At 38.6% G+C, this 23,069-nt stretch overlaps 1 protein-coding gene across 1 annotated transcript in view; it reads left to right on the top strand.

Moving 5' to 3' along the window:
• The window catches only part of nos1apa (nitric oxide synthase 1 (neuronal) adaptor protein a), a gene marked incomplete at its 3' end in the record, with an annotated part of 184,588 nt that overhangs the window by 100,004 nt on the left and 61,515 nt on the right, over positions 1-23,069 (top strand). Inside the window, exon 5 of the mRNA XM_079244963.1 lies at positions 13,466-13,574. Within this exon, the coding sequence (XP_079101089.1) occupies positions 13,466-13,574 (109 nt within the window). The remainder of the gene's footprint in view (positions 1-13,465; positions 13,575-23,069) is intronic.

The following is a 23,069-nucleotide window of genomic DNA, read 5'->3' as shown; positions in this document are numbered from 1 at the left end:
TGCTGCTGCACTTCTACATGTGGAAATTCATGTTCAGATAAGAAAATCTGATATATAAGTGAAACAATTTCATTTTTGGCATTTTGAAGGTGTTACACCTTAAAAAGCTCAGTGGCGGCGTGCCATGGTTGGGTTCATGTTGGGGAAACACTGTCACAGTATTTAATAAAGGTAATGCGTTGGTATAGCACAGGAGTCTCTGACTCTGGTCCTAGAGAGCTACCATCTTGCATGTTTTTTAGTGTTTCCCTGCTACAACACACCTGACCCAAATCAGTGGCTCATTAACAGGCAGGTGTAGAAGATGACAAGTTGTTGGAGAAATTCATCTAGCTTTGCCACAACTATTTCATAATAAAATTTTGAAATTAGAAGACTGTAAACTCTTAAATTAAAAGTTATATATATGAAAAATGGCTTAATAGTTTATAATGCCAATAATTGCTGCTTAAAGACACACTACAGAACTTTTGCCATTTCCTCGTCATCCGCCACCTATCGACGACTAATTTAGCCTCCATCTTGCATCCTACCTGACCTGTTGGCTCTCTCCAGCCAACAAAAGACGATCTTACGATGACTCTGGTTTTGGCCCTTCTTTCTTTAATCTTCCTGCGTTTCTTTGGTGAATGAGTGATGTTGTGTGTTCAAAACAACCAGTTCCTTATTGTACCATGAAGCAAAACGTCATGATGCGTACCGGATGTAAAAGTTGTGTTGCATTGGTTTTTCAGCTTCATGACACTGCTGAGTAGTAAGTTACATAATGTATCTGTAATAATTGTACGTAAAATGACTGAAAGCAGATATTTTATCATTATGCTTTTCATTATTTACTTATTCAAAACCCAATCTTTTATTGTTTAAAAAATATATAGATATATATGAGATAGATAGATGTTGAAACCACATGCAGTCACAGTTGGAACATTTACATGGAGCACTGTTGTGGCTCCCAGGCCTGGGAAAAAAAGCAGGCTTATTCTTTGAAGGCTTTAAAGTTGACCCAGCTCCAAACTGGGACTGACACCAGCCCAGCATCTGCTTCTAGGTGATCAAAACTGAAAACTAATGGCTTCAGGCTCTACAGGAGGACTTACAGAAACGGAATGAGAGTTCATAAGAAATGCAGCGCAGACTCAGGAGATGTTGAACAAGCAGGGTGTGAACAGAAAGCACAATAAGAAACTTACTTTGAAGCTGTATTTGAATATTGTATTTATTTAAATGATTTGATGCAAAAAAAAAAAGTTTTGTTTTAAAAACCCATAAAATGACCAGAGATGCCTCAAAGGGCTACAAGACTCTTGGAGTTTTGCCAAACAGTCTTCTGTGAGGTAAGTGCTTTTATTCAAGATGTGTTTTATAATTTAAATGCGGTGCTTCCCTTTTGAACGTTATTAGAAATAAACTAATCTACACCACTGAATGAGGTCAGTATTAGCATATTGGGTGTCAGCCAGACGTGACTAATCCAGTTAAATATGATTTATTCTTTGCTGTCATTATGAAAGTCATGCTGAGCTACAGATGCTGGTTTTATTGCCACAACAGTCTCTGGCCTCAGTGTCTTACTCAGAAATGATTCCAGGAATGAAGTACAGATTGCAGCGGATTGTAAATTTGGACCGAGAGTCTGAGGTTTTTTTTTTTTTATGCATCTTCAGACTCACTAATGTGCACACTCTGTGAGATCAAAACCAACTTCTCCTGCAGGTCCGTATCTTCGAGACAGCAGAATACCACATAAATAATTTAACTGTCTTGAATTGTTTGGTGGCTTGTGCTTATATGAGGAAAAGTGAAAGTTTTATTAAGTTCATCTTCACTGAGTTCAGTTTATTGCAGGGCAGGGGGTATTGATTTATTGACCTCATGGCACATAAATGACATCAGAAAGTGTTTATGTACTCAAACTCAAACTGGGGGCTTACCATTTCAACAAATAATGCATCAAAAAATTAAGGTGATAACTCTTTGCCTGGACTTTAACAAGTGCAGCAGGAAATTGGCTGTCTGTTGGATGATTAAATCTGGTGTGTTACTTTCAGAATTGCCAAAGTCGATGCTATAAAATCTTCAGGCTTTTCTTTATGTGGGCACACTAGGTTTCAGCTGACACAACAGCTTTTCTGATCATGAACCTGCACCTTTTCAGCCTGCTACTTTGGTGCGTTTAATCTGATTAATGCATGATCACTTTCCTGCGTGATTGGGTTATCTCCATGTCAGATTCTGTTGCACCGATAAAGCTATGGAAAAAATATGGGGGAAAAAAAAAAAAAGAGCAGGGTTTGTTTTTCTCAAGCTCAGCTGCTCGGAGTCCTAATTTGATTATTTTTATTTGGTTAAAGCAAGAGATTTTCAGCTGTGAGGTGTGGAAATGACATTTTAACAGGCCAGCAATTTTTCTTTCTTTCTTTTTGTAAGTGAAAATGTAAAAGTGCATTTGAAAGGAGATTAGATATGTCATGCAAAATGAAATGCAGCTCATTGTAAAATGACATCTGCAGCCAAATGTTTCTGTCCATCACAGGGATGCAGAATACCAGAAGACGTGCAGGATGCTAAATCCTTTCTGAAAGTTATGATTGCAAAATGAACAATATTGGAAAATTTTTCAAAATATGGTTGTGGTCTCAGGGCCATTTTCCCTTTGTGCACCTGTCTGGGTCTGTCTCTTATGTTAGCACCTGTGCTAGCAGAACATTCTTCTAGCATGTAGCCCCAATAACACACCAATGCTTTGCCTGTTTTGAGTGAGAATGTCTTTAAAATATTTATATTTCACCTGTAGATATTGCTACTGTCAGATTTTGACATATCAAATCGTAATAAATGCTTAATACCCCACACATAATAAAGTGTCAATTTTTTTGGTTACATTCTGTTAAAGGGTGAAATAGACACTAAAGAACTTTTTGCCATTTTCTCGTCATGCTCCCCCTATTGACAGCTAATTAAGCCTCCATCTTGCATCCTACCTGACCTGTTAGCTCTCTCCTGCAAGCAAAAGACACTGTTATAATGACTCTTGTTTTGTCTCTTTATCTCTTTTAATCTTGTGTTTTTTTGCTGAATCTGCAACGTTGTGCGTTCAAAACAGCCAGTCCTTTACATTACTTTGCATCGCCTCCTAGTTCAGAAAGTTGTATATTACATTTTTCCAGCAGTGGGACGCCGCTCGCCAGTGACAGCTCTGGAAATATGCTGAATGAATTTTGGTGCCCCCATCGAAACTGGTCATAAATACATATTATAAAAGTCGAAAAGTTACAGAGTCGGTCTTTAAAGGGTTGATTCATCATCAAATCACTAGAAGTAAAATAACAGCTCCACAGTCATGTGTTCCATCCTTTAAACACTTTTATTTGCACTGTTTTGTCTGTTTTTTGCTTCGGTTTTTTTGTCATTCTCTACATACGGCGTACATCACTATGTCTCTAAGTCAAAAGGGAAGATCTGTGAATAAATAAATGCAGAGAAATCATTGTCATTCTGGGGGGGAGTGAAGGGGGCTTTGTTTGTCTGATTGAAAACACACTTGCAGGAACAACAGAGTGCTGGATGAAGTGTTGAATCTGTCAGTCAGACCAGTTCTCTGCGAACCAGATTACCCTAAACTGAGAGCATTTGACAATGAAGTTGTCAGGAGAAGTTTTCATGATCTCGTTGTGACAGGCAGTCGATCAGATGCAATAAAGTGCTCCATAAAAATCTGTCAGTAACTGGAATTTCTGTTATAAATTATTTCTAAATGAAAGTCAGTATGATTCAGTGCTCACTTGAAACACAATCAGACCAAATTAAGCACCTGACTGGCATGAAGGCCCCCTTGATACTCTGTAATAATGGACCGTCTGAAGGAAAGTATATTGCAGTCAGTTTCTGTGGAGAATACATAGTCTGACTGACCTTAGTGTTGAGCTTCTAACGTAAGGATTCAGAGCACACCACAAAGCTCCGTTAAATAAGTTAGTGCATCCAGTTTCCCGGTAAATTTATTGTCAAAATAGAGTAAAGCTTTTTTTGACTGCAACTGATTTTTATTTACTGCAGCCACTTTTTTTGCATTTACATTTTCAGACTTTTATGCAGAACTGCACATAATTGTTAGTGTGTTGTACTCTATAATAACTGTGTCAAACATCTCTAGACTTAGAATGCATGGTCTGCATTTCCTGGCCCTTTATAGCTGCATTGTAACATCAGCTTAATAAGCAGTTCTTGCTGTAAAAGCTGCAAAACCTTCATAAATGTCGTACCTGCCACAGTTAATGAGGTCAAGTGGATTCAATCTCTGAAATGCCATAAATGTACTTTTTGTTAGATTTCTTTGTTTTGCAGTCCAGATAGTTATTACAATTTAACCCTTAACCCTCCAATATCAATAATTTGAGCACATATTTAGAGTTGATGGGGTTTACCAGTGTTATTTAGGACAATGCTTTGCAGAATATCCATATGCATCCATCAGCTGTGACATTTTGATTGCCGACAGGTGATAAGAATACTAATAATTAAAATGTCACTTGGTAGTAAGCAGAAGGTTAACATTATGAGTCTTGTGTAAAGGAAATAATGTGCACCAGGAACATCATCGGCAAATACAGACATGTAAGGCCCAATCTGGCGCTGGCACATTGTGGCATCGATCTCTAGTAACTCTCCGATTGCTGATGATAAGTGTGTGTGAGCTGCGTCACGTCTTGGGTTTTGATTCATAGCAGCTGTGTTTCACAGGCTGGGATTTATCAAAGGAAAAATGAGCAAGGCTTTCTACAGTGAGCCTACTTCATTACTCAAACATCACATCAATGCACCCTGCACGAATAGACTCAGCCTGTTAACAAGATGGGCTTATTAACGGGGTTAGCTGAGTGTGAGTGAGTGTGCGGTCATTGGGAATCAAGTTAATGCTGCATTACGCTGCCTGACAGAAGTTAATGAATGCCAGGGTGAGAAGTTGGGTTTAGTCTGTGTTTATTTCTGCACCACTTGTGTTGCGTTTACAGAAACGGGTTGGCTGTCTGGCACGGATGCCCGCACAGACTTTTTTTTTTTTTAGTGGTTGCCCGAGCAAATAGCAGGGTGGCCACCCAAGCTACGGGGATCCAGGGACATATTTAGTCCTAAGATTTGTCTTCATAAATCTCTGAGCAAATGTCTGGACCAAATATTCAGTTTCCATCACAATTTACTCTCCATTCTGCCTAGTCTGCAGCCTGTTTGCTGTTGCTTAATGGAACCAACTGTGAATGTTGAGATGCCAAGCTTCTAACATCTGGCAAACTGTATTCTAATGAGCATCTTGTTGGAAAGATACAATGTTGGAATTTTGGGTGGGGCTGATGTGTAAAACATCAGACTTCATATTCCGAAACTGTGTTCACAATTTAAACATGTACGCATGTTTTGTTTGTTTTAAATCACGGTGATCCTCCTTCTTGGCATTGGGCTTTAACTTGAAGATTTACACTGGAAGGTTGTAGTGAACCAGATGAGGTGGCTCGGGCATCTGGTTTGGAGGCCTCCTGGACACCTCCATTCCACTGGGAGGAGACCCCAAGGGGTCTCCAAATGTTCCCTTATGTAATAGGGATGCACCGACACCAATATCAATATCTGTATTGGCTCAATACCATGTGTGTGTACTCATACTTGGTATTAATAAAAGTGTTCCGATACCACGACCAATACCAAAACCGATACCCGATACCAGTGCAGATGTGTTTGACATGCATCAGATGTGTTTAAAAGAAATAAATTCCTTAAATGTTGTTTGTGACATTTTTTGTTACACTAAAAGCAAGATCTTTGTTTTGAAATCACACATGTAAAGTTGTATTTTGGTAAAATGAGCCAAATCAAAATAAAACCTGTTGAAATTGTTAGATCTGTAATGTTATTATATTTGTATTGGTGAGGTAACTTCAGAAATGATGGGTAATTTATTTTACCTGAATGAAATCTTACACATTTATAACAGCAATAATAACCGTAGTTACAATAATGTTCACATAAACAGATTTGGTATCGGCAAATATTCAAATTTCAGATATCAGTATCGGATTGCAACTCCCAAAAAAGTGGGTCGGTACATCCCTTGTACTTTTGTCTAATGTAGCTGCCCTTCATACTTCCATGTGTCTTTTACATTGCCACGGTAATGAAGACAGCACATCCACTAGTTGGGAACGATGAGTTGAGAGTTCACTCCTGTGTTCTGATGTCAGTTTTGGACACCAGTTTGCAGTGATAATGCCCACTATAAAGTTGTTTGCAACCTTCCAACACAATACACAGTTTTTCCTTAAAAGCTGTGCATTCTGTACAGTTCGTCTTCATCTTCTTCTTGGTCCTCTTCTTGTTTCCCTTCTTCGTCTCTGGTTTATTTCACCACCAACCAAAATACACACATAAACAATGATCCAGGAGGAGGATGAAAGTCTCAGTGTTGCCCAGCACCGGTCCTCGAGGGCCGCAATCATAGCAGCTTTTCCATGTATCCCTGCTCCAATTCAATTCAGTTCAGTTCAAACTTTATTTATGAAGCACTTTGCCCACATAAAAAACAGGACTCAAAGTGCTTTACAGTTTAATGGCAATCATTCCTGCCCAACCAACCAATCCCAACTATATTTCTTAAATACCTGAACGTTCTATGCGCCGCTTTAACCTGACCTGAAAATTCCTCACGTCCCGCCTTCCCAAAATAGTTGGAAGAAATGGTCACGGAAATGAAAGCCGAAGGCCACAGCCCCTGCATAAGAGGTAGAAAATTGGTCGGATGGATAGGTGAGCATTATATTTATTTATCACAGATGCAGCAACAGTCACCTTGAGATGATGGTAAGTTAGTGTTAATAATCCACTTTCATCATGTAACATTACAACAAGGTTTAGATGAAGTGTGATGTGTCATGCTCTGTTGTATAGATTTTTTTTTCCATTATATCCTTTCAAAAGGGCGAAATTAGAAAATAATTTTTAATTTTTCCATTTAAATATCTAACTCACTGTTAAGTGTTTATTTGCTTTGTAAACTAAATTCCCCCAACAAGGACTTACAATCATTAAATCTTTTACACCCTACTGGTGTTTGCTCCTGATAATATTACGTGACAATAATCCGTCAATAAATATGCCCAGAAAACATCCATCAGGTGTAAAATTTCTCAAAATATAGAATAATGGAGTCTGCTCTCTGGTTCCTGTTGGAATAGACTGGCCTGTGCATGTCCTCATCTGTCCTGGGCAACTGTTGAAAAGAGACCATTTATTCCCAAATTGCTTATGTAAATATCATTCACTGATGATGTTTTCAAGAACTGAACAGTAAGATTGATTTGAAAAATATGTTTTGTCCTGGAGTGTTTTGATTTAATCTAGATTATCTGAAATTACAAATCGATTGCAATCAATCAGTTTTGCTGCAGTGCTAGCAGAGATTTTAATTTAGCAGCAACGTTCTCCCTCATGTTGCCCTCAACATGTTTAATCATCCATCTTTCCACTCGGTTTTTTTGCCATCGTTGCTGTTTATCCGCCTTGTTTGCTGACTGCGGACAATATGTTCCTTTAAATACAGACAAAAGTCTTTCTTTACAGTGCAGGCCAGTTTTAAGAGGTTAAAAGTGAACGTCCAAACTGTTTTGATGAAATTTGTTCCACTCAAATGCATTTACCACAATCTGACTTGCTGCTGTTGCTTTGGTGACAAAGAATAGAAAGCACCGTTCAATCATGTGGAAACCTTGGAGATTGTAGGTTAAAATAGAGACGACAACCCCTTGACAAGATGAAACAGTTGGCTGCTGGCAATGTTTGTAGTCTGATTTATTTTGCTGTTAAGCAGCATTCATGTCAGGTCTGCTTCTCTTATCCCAAGATCTCATCTATCCCTATGCATCTCCACCTGGATGCTTGGCAGCTGTTGAGAGACAGCAGATAGAGACGTATCTGAGCCGTCATCTTAGCAGCGCCTAGGGATTTGTCAGCTAAGCCAGTCAGCTAAGCTCACTTTAACTCGCTCTCAGTAGAGCTTTGCTCGTCTGGCAGTCAGCAGTGTTGTTTTCTGTCTCTGCCTGAAATTTGCTTCCTAAACACTTGAAGAAACACGACTATTTTCCCTGCCTCACATGTCAGGGCATTTCTTTTTAACAATGACTGGGAGTTGAAGGTTACAGAGGTGCTTATGAGGAGATATAGGAAAGGATGAGTTTAAGGTTCTTGCAAAATGCAGCCTGGAAGTGAAGCAGCCAGTTTTCTTGTGTTACATAACACAATCTGATTTTGACGTAAGCAAATGATGCAGACAGCCAACTCATGTCCGTACATGCTCCGAACTGTGAATTTTGTGTACTTATTACTAAGTTTGGACTAAATTTTTAACTGAAATTGGCAGCACCGCCCCCCCCCCCTCCCCCTCCCCCTCACCTCACCCTCTGTTTTCATTTTGCATGGTGTTTTGTGTATAAGTGCAGGATAACAAAGTTAAATTCAGCACATCTGCCAGCAGCTCGGTAAAAGCAGGAAATTAGACTTTACGTTGAAGTTAAATTACCATTTTTACTTTTTAACTGATTAATACCTGAACTTTGATCAGCGATATAGTGAAAGTGTGGAAGGAGAAAAATAAATATGATTGTTAAAACTTTCGTCATCCTCAAAGCTTAGTTCAGATTGCTGATGATGAGGGGAAAAACTTCTCTTGGTTCTTGTTCTTACATGGTCTGGCCTCTCTCTACCTGTCTGAGCTGCTCTGCTTACACTCGCCAGCCCGGTACCTCAGAACAGCTGATCACCTCCTTTTGGAGGTACTGAGGTCTAGGCTGAAACATTTTCGATTGCTGCTCCAAAACAATGGAATTCTTTACTACTAATCAATCAATCAATCCATCTATCAATCAATCACTACAGTTAGAGAGACCACATCACTGTCCATTGTTAAACCCGCCTGACAACCCATTTTTATGACCGTGCTTTTAATCCAGCATGAGACTGTTTATTAGTTTCTCTTATCTATTGTTTTTTTCTCTTTTTAATGTTTTAGTTTTTTTCCACTATTTATTGATTTATCTTTTACTGCTATTATTCAAATCTCACTCTGCACTTCCTAAATGTTTTGCTTCTTTGTTCAGCACTTTGTTGCAGCTGGCGTTGTGTTAAAGTGCTTTATAAATAATGTTGAGTTCAGTTCTGACATCCTTTGCGATAAACAAAAAGATTATATTCTGACCCAGTATTTTGCTGTTAGTTATTGTGTATCGGAGCAGAGTGATTGCAAAACAATTTTTTTTTGTACCCTAACCCAGACATTTAAGAAAAACAAAGTAGACTACAGGAAATTGTAGAAAATGTGGGGTTGAGTTCAGGTGTGAAAAATGGCCGTACAAGGATTGATGTCCCTCTCTCACCTCTTCACACGTATTGCTGTGGAAATAAAAAGCGTCAAACATGAATATATGACCTTTTTTCATGCCATGAAAAATGTCCACACTGGGGTTTTTAAAGGCGAACAGGTATAGGATGATGATGAAATCTTAAAATATTAGTTATTGTCCAGTTTTGAGTGCTCTTGGGTGTAAAAGAGAAAAAAAAAAAACTTTGTTCTGTGTAGATTAATGCAGTTCTTACATGTTCCGGTTATTAAAGTACACAGTAGATTTATCACAAAAATGTAGCATAAAGATCAAGTTATTCATCTTCCAGGCTCGCTACCTGGTTTGATTAAAGCCTCCTCTTTCATGATCTAGTCTTGCTCTGATGACATGGGTGGACACAAAAGAATGGATGAGAAAACTAGAAGGCTAACTTGCACAAGGATTCCATCACATCACATGAAAACCTGCAGGATTATAGGTTTTCTAACCATGTTTCCTAACATTATAAAGTAATATTCAAATCTTGCAGTCTTCTTCACTGCAAAGATGGCAGCTCATTTTTGATCATTTAGATAATTACTAATCAAAGACGCAGCTAAATAAATATACCACAATGTATTTGAATGTATATGTTCTTAAAGGAGCTTGGGTCAGAAATCAAACATAAACTGTGCAGTTTCTAAGGAAATAAGTCACTCCTGACATTGTTATCTGGCATTTTGAGGGTCTGTTGAGGATAGTTGAAAAGAACACAGTCCATACCACACTACCTTGTCGAGTCTGCTTCCAGGAAAACAGGCCAAAACAAATGTCACAGAAATGTCACCGAGTGTATATGAGCCTTTCCTGATTACAATGGCACAAACACACCCACACACAGAAACCTGTGCGCACGGTAACACACTCAGACTCACATTTTGGCAGAGACAGCATCATCATTTGCATAATCTGCCCCTAATTTCTTGCTCTTGCCTGGTTGTCCATTGTCTCAGTGTGATGAATTACTCCAAGCATCATATAGCAGACCCCTTATTATGGCACTAATCGCCTAATTACAAAGCTGTTCTGCCTGAAGTATTCTGCTGGAACTTGATATTTTAAGTTCATTGTAAGAAACGACACAATAAGAGGCTCCCAACTGGTGTTACATAAGAATCCAGTCGCACTGCAGTGATTGTTCTGGGAAAGATTTGTACTGTAATTAGAGTTTTTACAGCCCAGTTAAAACGTGAGCAGGGATGATGTGAATTTCAATTTGAAATCCTTTAAGTACTCACAGCAACGATTAAAGAAATTTTATGTCCCCTGCTTCCCTTTAGTAAGATTTCAAGCTTTTTTTTCAGAATTACAAATATGAAAGTCTACATTGAAGCAAGTTTGCAGCACATTTGCAGAGTTACTGCAAAGGGGCCATTTTGGTACCTCAAATAAAGACAAAACAATAAGTTCTCTGCCATTTTAAACTGAAGCCAACAATAAGAACAGACTTATGTGGAAGGGAACCCTAAAAAAGACATAGATCAAGCTCTTCTGAGAGATAAAAAGGTATATATAATGAGTCCTTTGTGTATGATCAAATCAAACTTTATGTATAAAGCACTTTTCATAAAAAACAGCTTGAAGTGCTTTACATAAAAAAACAAATTATGAACATATATACATATATATATATATATATATCTGCATAATTTGAATGATATTAAGTGATGAGAGATTATATATATATATATATATATATATATATATATAAGATTTCAATAACATCCACCTGATCATACATTAAATGGTGATAAACTTTTGAAAATAAACACCAAAACACCTCATTGAGGTAAGGAAACAATATGTCCACACCAACAGCTGCCCCGCCAAGGACTGCAGAAAGAGTCACCATGGAAACCAAACAAACCAGGGCAGATAGGAGGCCACCGCAGAGACAAGGCTGCCGTGCAGGACCCCAACAATCACCCTGAGCAGGACAGTCCCCACAGCCACAGCCTTGCAGACCTGTTGGGCATAGCTCCCGATGTGGAAGATCCCCACAAGGAAAACACTACAGAAAATGTAAACACAAGTAAAAACAAGATCAAAAGAAGCCTAAAAAACAAGAACAATAAAAATAAGCATTAAAAATAAGCACATAAATATAAGTAAAAATAAAAATAGATAACTAAAAAATACACTTAATACAACAATCAAACTGTAGACAGTGTAAAATTAATCTCTAGGTTAAACAAATAAAACCATTGGACATGTAAATTTTACTATTATTGAAGATAAAATGTTGCATTTCTGCATTATTTTCCACTGTTTTATAGGCTTGTGGATGACGACGTAACTTTTCTGTCTACAATGCATGTATGCATGTAATGGGCGGGAAGTGCACCCAATAGCAACACAAATGATTCTGGCATGTAAACTGTTTATGTATAGGTTGCTAGAAACCTTTGCAGGGTGAATCGAGCTGGAGTTGGACTCACCCGGGTGCCAGGCAAACAAGTAAACATGGAGTTGTGAGCACAGAAGCACAAACACACTGCTGATGGTACTCCTCTTGGAAAGTGGTTCAGATGAAGACCAGGTGCAAGTTGCAGGTCGATAACAGGAGAGCCAGCTGGGGATAAGAGCTGGAGAGTCAGGTGTGAAGGCGAAGACAATCTGGCAGAGTGAGTGCTGTGGAGCTGCATGTACATGGAGTTAACTGGAGCTGGTGAGCAGGTGACAGCAGCAGGTGAAGGTAGTCAAACTGATGAGAGGCGTGGCTGAGCAGCAGGGCACATTTTTACTGGACAAGACTCGAGCTGGGGACTTTTTCTTTTGGTTACGTTGCTTCTTTTTCCCCTGCATGCAACAGGTGTTGTACAGAATTAATGTTAAAGTCATTCTCGCCACATAAATGATCCGAGAAAGGCCAATTATTTATTGCAATATTTTGCATGAAGGTTTGCAATTCATCTTTTGAAACATTTTCAATAAATGTTTCAAAAGGGTGCTTGACATAAAGGTTCTGCGTGCGATTTTTACATTTTCCTGCATATTTTTATGTAAAACTTGACCTTGGAGCAATCAGGCAGCACACCATATCCAGACATCCATAAAATATTAATGTGAAGCTCAGTCACTCATGCTACTTTACCTCTGAAAGTGATAAATTCTTTCACAACTGCGCTAACGGTCATTTGTTCTGATAATCTCATTATATTGAGGCACCTTTCATTGTAATAACTTCCTGCAAAGCTCAAATGTTCTGTCCAGTGCTAATTATTTTGGTTCTGGCCAAGTTTCTTCTAGCCAAGTTCGAATTGTCAACAAAACTCTGCAGGTTTATGAGACACATAAAGCATAACTAGATTATTGTGAAACGACTCTTTATCTTCTACAGTTAAAAGTAAAAGTGAAATCAAAAGCCTTTAGAGCATCAGAATTAAGTGTCAGTGTGAGAATTTGCGTGCATTTTTGGTTCCGTTATTGTCTCCATGTTTTGTGCTTCATGTCTCCAGCAGTGTTGCTTTGTCTTCACGATGCAGCGTTGAGCTCATCGCATGCAGTTCTCCCCCCAGCGGGGGTCTCTATCATCTCCGCCGCTCTTCTTTTTCTTCTGACTTTTTTTCTTCTTCTATTTACCTGCTCTGCAGGATGTTATGTATTCCCTGATTTTTTTTTTTTTTTTTTTTTGTCTAACTTTTTCCTCTCCAGGAGAATTGTATAAGAACTTGGTTCCCCAAAGTCTCCGTGAACATGAGCTTTTTTCGTTTTTTCAGTTTTCAGTTTTCTCTGCTGCACTGTGAAACCAGCTACGGTTCATGGGCTCGCTTTATTTATGTTTTTACCAACGTAAAGTTGACCTTATTTCTACTGTGTCACTAAACATGCCTGCTGTTTTATTTGAATAATTTCCACATAAATTAATAAAATTGTTCTTTATATTATTTTTGTCATCAAAAGAAACGATGTTAGTGACTTCCGGTGTTTCATGGTGCATTCAGACACATCGCCAACTTCTGCTGTAGTTTTAAACCATGCTGTGTAATTTTTCTTTCATCTTTTGCAATCATTTCTGACCCTTTTTTTTGCCCTTGCAGGATATTCTATGTGTCACATGACTCCCAGGATCTGAAGATCTTCAGCTACATCGCCAGAGATGGACAAAGCAATGTCTTCCGCTGCAACGTCTTCAAGTCCAAGAAGAAGGTGAGACAGACAACTTTGCATCACACAGTCACATTTACGCTGTTGTCTCTTGATTAATCAAATCAGAAATTTGACCTGTGCAATACAAACCATCAGAATAATTAACAATAAAGCAATCAGGTATTTGATTGGTGTAATGTGGCTCTAGCAGCACACACCTCTGTACCATCGCGTTTAAACTGAGCGTACACACTGACAATAATAACGTTTAATGATTTTATTCTTCGTAGACATTTACAATGGGCTTGATTAGCTGTGATCACAAAGCCTTTCATACTCCAGGAAATGGAGAATATCTCTAAAGGCCTTTCGCTCCGTATGAACACACATAACGGCTGCTGGTGGCTGTCTGATGGACAGCAGCTGGTTCCATCATTTTAACAGCTAACCCAGCAGCATTAAGGGAAAAGGAGGGAATTATTCTCGTGTGGATGAAACAGTTTTGCAATCCAGTGTGTTATCTCTTGTCTGTAAAACATTTTAAAATTCCTTTCCTTATAACCGTCTTGATCAGTGCTGGCCTTCTGTCGCAGAAGTTTTGTGCTTTTTCCTTCAAACATATCAGGAAAAAACAAGTGGAGTAAAGAAGATGACTTTCAGTAGCTATCCCACAGGAGTGCTAAAAAAGTGAGCACTGTCCAATTAAAACACCCCCTGTTGCGATGTGCAGCTTGACAACAATTCACTGCAGCTTTGCAGTGCTGTTACTCTCAGCCACAGCCACCCTGGCTAATCATCAGCTCTCCTGCAGCACTCCCTGATCTCATTTCACTGCATGTTTTCCATTGTTTTCTCTCGCTATGTCCGATGAAACTGCTGCTCTGTGCAGTGGAATGATTCAGATGCGTAGAGGCAGGCGAGCTTCCCGGTCGACTCTCACATACTGACAAATTCAAGTTGTAGTCTCATGTTTAAAGGTTTATTCTGTGATTTGAACTGACTCAATGAACGTGATCCTACAAAAACATGAAAATGGAGAGTATCTTCAAATATATTATCAAATGCATGAAGATGCTTTTATCTGTTTTAGATTGACATATATGCCACCCATTCTTTGTTAACAAAGACAACCTACCCTGAAACAAAACATGCTAAAGGTACTACTGGAGACACTTCCTCTAACTTTTGCTGCGTTTACATGGGAGTTTTCATTCCTGTTTAATTCTGAATAAATGTTAATTCCGCTTTAAACTGATGAAAAACAACCATGTAAACACTTAATTCCTAATGCAAATTTCTATTCGGAATTAAACTTTATCCCGATGTAAGCGACTAGTTTATTCGCATTGTAATTCCGAACTATTTCATTCCTCTGTCATGTAAACCTTCATTTCACACTAAGGTAATTCCGGTCGTTCTGAGCATGCTCGTTACCGTGTCCTGTCCCGATGACGCGCATTGTTTTACCTTCTTTGTTCGGTGGTCTATCTTTCTTCTCCTTCTCAGTTGCTGCAAAAAGTGAAGTAGTATGCTCGTGTTGAGCTGCTACTTCACATTTATAATAAAAATAGCGGCGAAACTGGTACTTATTATGTAGTTTTTACAATTTACGACTAGAAAAGACGAGAAGCAGGAAGCCGACTTTGTTCATTTCCGGTATACGTCATAAGTCACGGGAACGCTCTGTCCAATCAGAACCCTTTTCTAACCTGCCGCTCTAGAGGAATTAAGTGAGGACGTGTTTCACGTAAACCTTTGTTTAGAATTATTAGTTTTATGTAAACTCGTAGGAGAATACATTAACTCCAAATTATTTAATTCCGAATTAAAAACATCATGTAACCGTAGCCATTGTTTTGTATTTCATCAGCACTTTCAGCTTTTTAAAGCCCGATTTGAGAAAACCTAGGGACAAAAATTGATTATTTTAAAGATAGGAAATCAATTTTTGCAGTTTTCACAAAATGGGGGAAAAAAAAATCTTTTTATTTTTTACGATTTATTGGCAAATGAGGGGTCAAAATGATTAAGTGTCATCTTCTGCTTCTCAGTATCCATGAAGGGGCTGAAGACAAGTATCATAGTTTGTGCAAAAGGGTTTTGAGCAAAATTTCAAACATAAGGTGATGCAAAAGGTCAAAATCTGTATGTGTGGGTTTGGCTTAATAGGAACAAAATTATCCACTTGTACCCTTTCAGTATCTGTCATGTGTTTCCTGTAAATGTAAACAGAACTGCAGATGTGTGATTACAGCTTGGGAAAAAGAAATCTTGCCAGGAAGTTTTGGTGACATGAAACAGAAATTACACTGAGAGCAATTATGTTATTATTAACTTATTATGCTTTACCAGATAACTGTTATCCGCCATTGACCTTAAATATGGTTAAACCTGATTAATCTTATTTCTTATAAAGCCTTTAGACAAAACATTATAGTCAGTAAGCAGGTGTTTCTACAAAGATAAATTCACCCACCTACTCTTGCCACTCTGGTGAAACACCTTCATGAAAACTGGCATGTGCACCCAGGTGTTATGTTCCTGTCAATGCTGATCAGAGACGATAACCAGATGTTAAAACAGCAATATCACTTGATGTGGAGATCAGACTGACTGTTTTCAGAATAAAAAGCAGCTAAAATGACTGAAGTGTGAGTTGATAACTTTTATCAGTAAGAAATCTGCTTTGGCATCAGCCAGTGTGAAAGCCCTGAGCTAACCCCACTGAAGAGTTTTGTCAAACGTATTGTGATGAGACATGATAAAGAATTGTCTAGTTAATTGTGTATGTATCACAATTTCTGAGACCTTTTACATCACTTAATGGTATATATTTCTATCTGTTTGCCTGTCTATTTATTTATCCATCCATCCAGACATCCAGACAACCAGACAGACAGACATACTATACATTTAAGTTCCTCAAACGCTGTTATCCACAATCTGATGTCTTCTGGTGGACATAATAACACAATAATGCACTATATTAGTTTTTATGTATCACACTGTGATCAATAGTAAATATACAAAAATATTATTTTTATAAACCTTTGTTATGGGGTAATTTTAAAAAAAAAAAAAAAAACAAAACAAAACAGGAGTTTCTCCCCATTTTTCCTTGTAAGGCTTTTTAGGGTTAAAAACTGATTTTTAAAAACAATCAGCAGCTTTTGTGCTTTGGCTACTGGTGTATAATCTAGTCAGAAGTCAAGAGATGTTTAATTAGCATTTCTTAATGCTGTCTATTCATGAAATAAAATGAGTATGATATATTTTTAAAAATGATGAGGCACTCAATGAATGTATGTTTCACTCCTACAGAAGATGAAATCCAGGTCAGGCATACTTAGCTTGCTGTTAAAGTGACAAAGATAGAAACAATGTCATTATTTGCAATAAATTTACCTGAAAAACAAAAAACTGTCCATTATTTGCATTAATCACAGATCCTGCAGTGTCTGAGCTGTTTCCCTCGGATTTCTTACTCCCTTTGTTTGTTTGGTGGTGTAGTCATCTTGTGCTTGTCAGACGTTGCCGTATGATGGAAAAAGTCATTCACTAAGATGTCATTTCCAATGTTTTCACAGTCTGTTGATTATGAATCAGCTCTTCCTCTCAAAACCAAGCTAATGTTTGTCACATTGCGACAGCGTCTAATAAAGACACAAGCGTCTGTGGAGCTGCAGTAATTCCTGTTTACACCGACTTTGTCATTGCTGAGGTCTGAGGAACACGTTGGAAGCTCTTCAGGTTTGCATCCCTTTTTGTTTTTTGCAGAAGCGAATGTAAAACAAGAGCCAAGCAGTGTGATGCTGTCTGTTTGAAAACGTCCGTTTTCCACTTGATCTGCCAATTCGGAGGGCTTGATGGTGAAGTCCAGGGGTTAGCTGGGTGAAGCACATACTGCCTCATTATCTCGTACTGACAGACTGACTCTGACACATAAACACACACACACACACACACACACAGACTCTCATTTTAAACCAAAGACAAAATGGAAACTGTCACATAGCAGAAGTCTCCAGGGTAACCGGGGCCCCAAGGCCATTAGGCTGGAGACCTGTTTGCACGTGTTAGATATAAAGATATAAACATATCTTTTATTAATGCTAACATGATTATGTTTTACAATACTGACTTATTTCTGCAGTTCTGTCTGACTAACATTGAAGAGAAGGGTTTAATATTTGAAATGTTTTCAACGATACTTTTGGTTTATATGTGAGCGACAAATGGGGAGCAATCTGCATGAAACTATCGCACTGGAGCCGCAGGATTAAAACCCTGATATAAGAATAAAGTTAATTGGGATTTTTATGCTGGATTTTGGTGGTTCTAATGGTCTGTATTCAAGAGCAGAGAGAAGGATGTCGAGCAGCAGTCCAGATGACATTTCACAGGTTTAGAAATGTATTGTAAGTCAGTGCCTGTGCACGAGTCGGACTGTCTTTGTCTTCAGACTGGACTTAAAGCCAAATTATTTATTCTTTCAACTATGACCAGAAATTATCACAGCTGATGCAGTTTGTCAAAACTCTTCAACCGCAATAAGCAAATTCAATTCTTGATCTCCGCTGTGCTGCAGGATTCATGTCTGCTGCTTTAAAACACCTCATTTAGATTAAAAGCTTATTGAGAAGCTTTTGTAAATCTATTTGATTGGAATTAAGTGTGTTGGAGCAGGGAAAGGTGTAAAAACCTGAAAGGATGGCAGGCTTCCAAGACCAGATTAGCTGATTCCTGTTGTCAAATATTTTTTTTCTGACCTTTATTTATTCAGTAAATCCAAAAGTTCATTAATGCTCACTTTAAGCACATAAAGTGTCTAATGTCAAATTCTCACCCCGTCTATGATTGTAAATCCTGAGTTTAGAGTTCAGGTGTCAATGTCAGACGTGGAAACATGCTGACGCAGGAGGAGATGCATATTGTCGGAAACGGAGGCAGCACAGTCGTGCAGTTGTTCCTCTCGCCGGTTGCAGGTGTGCTTTAATGCTCAACACTGCTCCCACAGCTTCCATTGGCTCTGCTCAGTTTGCTATGAAGGATGCAGAAGACACTCATCCATAGTTAGTGTAAAACATAAATGAGGCTTTGTCGTGGTTTTGATTTTTGTATTTGCAACAAAAGAAAACAGTAAAAAAAAAAAAAAAAAAGGAGAATGTTGATAACAGGACTCAATGAAATTAAATGAAATTAAATAAATGAAAGATCTTTGATTATATTTTTAATATACCCATAGAGCTACTGTAAATTTATTTGTCTCACAACAGGAATTTCCGGCTTTAAACCAGGAAAAAGACAAAGGATAGGCAGCATTGGAAATGATAAATTATGAAAAAATACCCAAACTAAAATAAAAAAGAAAAAATAATGGGAGAAGAGTATTTTTACAGCTTTTTGCAGATGAAATTGTTTTTTTTTTTTGTTTTTTTTTTGGAGGATCACAAGAAACTGTAGTAAAACAGGAATATTTTGACAAGAAAAAGTGGTTCACCAAACCCAAATCTGGTGTTTTTATTACGATAAGGTTCATTTCATTCAGCAGTTAAAGCTGTTTGTTTAATTTCAGGCGTTTGTAGTTAAGATCTGTAACATGTTGCCAGAGGCAAATCCTCTCGCCTCTCCTTTAATAAACACAGACGACATTTAGCTTATAATTTGTGCAATAATTAATGGAAATGTACTTCTTGTAGTGTGCCTGCAACTTAGGATTGACTGGATCAAATGGGCAGTAAATGAAAAAGTTGGGTATTTAAACCTGGCATTATATTTACATGAGTGAAGATACACAGTGAAGAAGAAAAATCTGTAGAAGCTACGTATGTGCAGATCAGAACACTGGCGAAATGAAAAAATAATGACAGCAAACGTATCATACATGCAGTAAAAATTATGCAGTTTTGTGTGGGGAGGTCTTGACATGTGGAAAGGTTGATATGCAACATAAGTAGGCGATTCCGTTGAGTTCTCACACACACACACACACACACACACACACACACACACACACCCCTCAACTGTGAATAAGAACCTGATCTGCATTAAATGGATTCAGTGAGCTGTTACTTGTAACACTCAACCTAAGTGTGTGTGTGTGTGTGTGTGTGTGTGTGTGTCCCTCTTTCTGCAGTCCTTCCTGACGCACTCTCATTCATCCCTTTCATCTCCCATCAACAGTTTAATGGAAGCTAATTAATGACCTGGCCTCTGTTATGCAGAAGTGAAGTGAGCCTGATGGAGCAGGGAGTGTTCATCAGAATACTGAATGTTGTGCTGGCCAAGAGGTCGCGGCATTTCTCAGATTGTGTGTGTGTGTGTGTGTGTGTGTGTGTGTGTGTGTGTGTGTGTGTGTGACCGTACTTTACTGCATTTTTCCTCCTGGTTATAAAAAGGATGTTTGAGCTTAGAGGAAGGTCAAAGAGTCAGTGTTGTGAGAACAAGAGGTCAAGACAGTTTCCTTGTATGGAGGGAAGGGAACTTTTCCGGCTGATGCTTATGAACGTAGGAGTTTAAGGTTTAAAGCGTGCATGCTATGAAATTTTTCAACATTTTGTGTTTCTTGCTGGCATTATGGGATTTTGAGATGTTTTTATTTTATCCATCCATCCATCCATCCAGGTCGTGGGGAAGCTGGAGTCTATCCCAGCAATCACTGGGCGAGAGGCAGGGAACACGCTGGACAGGTCACCAGTCCATCACAGGAACTCGTTTATATAAAATATTATGTGATTTAAATTTTTCCGTGGACAAGGGGTAAACTAAAGAGATTAACCAATAGAAAAGCTGATTCATCATTCTTGCCATTCAGTCTTTCAGTCTGCTTGCTAAAATTCTGGAAATGGTGAAGAAGACGTGGAAAATTTCCGCTTGGGATGTTTTTCTCGTAGCTGCAGCTTGTTGAGCATGAAGGATTTATTTCACAGCGCCACGTTAGCAAAGCTTTAACAAACATTCACAACTAGCACAGTCCTGTTTGGAGGTTCCTCAAACTGAGCTAGAGGTACTTTCAAATTAGCTCCACAAAGACGTTGTGGTCAGATTGAAGAGCTTCTGTGATCGTGATTCCTGAGTCCGCTGAGGTGATCCTGCAGACCACAGTCTGGCTGCAATGCTGTTTATTGTTCCCAGATTATTTAGATAAACACCTAATCATTCATTATCTCTCTCGTACAGATAAAGCCCACAAAAGGCTCCCTCATCCACCCGCCAATCCCATTTTACACAAACTCTTTTATGCTTGATGCTGCTGTGGAAGTCATATCTTGGGGATCCATCCACACTTATAGTGATGAAAAACAAATAAGCATAAAAGAACCCGAGTTGTTGCCCCAACACCCAAACTCCCCACATCCCAATCCAACTGAGCATTCAGGAAATAAGCTGGCATGACTGTGTGTCGTCGTCCCAGAAGGACGACGACACACAGTCAGTAACTTGGTTACTGGCCATTTAAACCTGATTAAGGCTTTCCCTGCAAAAGCTGCTAAATGGATATCTTATTAGTTTTATTATATAATTGTAATTATTATATTGATCGGCACATTCTCTGTTTGATTAAAGCGATGCAAATGCATTTCAGGCCTTTATGAACATCAGTTAAGCACTCCAAACTGTTGGTTGATAGTCATGAAAACACTATTTATGTTTGTTTGTTTGGTTCTCTAGTTAGAAATACACACCTGTGCAACTTCATGAAATAAAAGGAGAGCTGTATTTATTATTTTAAGAATTGCTGGTGTTTTCCCTCATGGATGAATTGCATTTGACAAATTCAGTTTATTTATTTTTTATTTATTTTATTATATTTAGCTTTTCTTTGCTGGATTGGGAGGGTTTGATTTGATGTATGTGTACATGTATGTATGTATTTATAAAATGGGTTCTGGATACTCTGGCTTTCTTCCAGCCTCCAGACATGCATTTTTGGTTAATTGATCACTTATCACATGTAAGTGCTTCAGATAAAAGCATCTGACAGTAGAATAACCTCCCATTTGGAGTGGTGCACTTTAATGACGATGATGGTTTGCAATTAGAGACATGTCAGCAGCTTTATAACACTGTTTTAAATTAAGTCAGCCTGTGTGGTTTGCTCTAAGGAATAATTTGATTAAGTCCCACACTCCCATAAGACAAAGTCACTCAGTTCTAACATTAAAAACGTAAAGGTTCAGCAGATGAAATATATATTCCACAGAGAGAACTGTCCTCTAACTGGAAAGCTTTGGGAATAAAGGAGCTGCAATGACATTAAGTGACTCATTGAGTCATCATTGTCTTGCCAGCTGTAACACCATGGAGGCCAGGAGACGTCTTTAATGATGGCGAGTTTTGACAAAACCTTCCTCCCTTTTGCCGCATTAGTGTTGTCCAGATCCATCCATATTCATATGGCAGCTTTCTGAGTGACTGCCACATCAGGTCTTCCCCCTGAGGCATGTGCACCAACACACTACAGCACACTGACCAATTGCTCATTAAACTACACGGTGCCAAATGTGTTGAGGAACCCAAGCTTTAGCAGGAAAAAGAGATGACTCCAGCCCTTCCTGTCGAGCGCCTCATATTTTTACTTTGTCTCAGTTTTCGCTGACGTTCGGCTCTAAGCTGCAGGACGAATCGCCTTTGGTTCAGGCAGGATGTCGTCCACAACAGAGGAACCCTCTTGTGATGGAAAGTGAAACTGAGGAGGTGCTGGAGTGTTATACGGTCAGCACTTCATTGATCTATCCGAACAGTTTCAGCTCATTGGTTCTATCGCTGGAGTCTGCTGTGTTCTCCAGTTCTTCATTGCATCACTCTGCTGCAGCTTTCTTCTGCTGTTCTTACATCACTGATCTCACATGTAGAAAGTCAAATAGTGTGTCCTTTTAGTTATAGGTGGGCATGACACACAGGCTCGGGTTTAATCACCCTGTGGCCGGCCGCCTCTGGCGAGAGTCTTAAAGGCCGACATAACCAATGACCCAGAGGAACACGACTGATGATGCGCCCTAAATTCAACAATTCCCCCTCCCCCCCTTTCCCAATCTTCTTAAATGAGTCTATCAATCACCAATAAACCTTATACAGGCTTGCACAAGGATAACTACATCTTTCCTGTGTTTTTGAAATCAGACTTCTTACTTTTAGATAATATATTTGTTGGATTTTTTTATTTTTATTTTGAATTTTTTTAATGAATAAATCAGGTTGGGCAAAATAGTGAAAATGCAGGATCTAAGCTTGTTCCCAGTGTGGTTCTACCCATCACAAGCATCAGATAGAGCTGTGCTGGGTTCACATACATCAAAGGTTTTCCACATTTTCATCAAAATGTATCATGTAATAGTAAAGCATTAATATTTTATCTGCAAATTTGACTGAACTTTACTAAGAATTTTTTCCATGACCTGGCAACCCTCCACTATCCAGGAACACTTAAATAGAATTGGGAACCACGGCATGTTAGAAACAGCTGGTGGTAATAACCAAGTACGCATCCATGCAGCATTTTATACCTTGAAGATCTCTTCCTAAACTGCCTCCTCGCCGTCTTTGCAGCAGTAG

The sequence above is a fragment of the Telmatherina bonti genome, assembly GCF_933228915.1.
Source record: "Telmatherina bonti genome assembly, chromosome: 8".
Taxonomy (NCBI): Eukaryota; Metazoa; Chordata; class Actinopteri; order Atheriniformes; family Telmatherinidae; genus Telmatherina; species Telmatherina bonti.
This window is presented reverse-complemented; position numbering and strand designations above follow the sequence as displayed.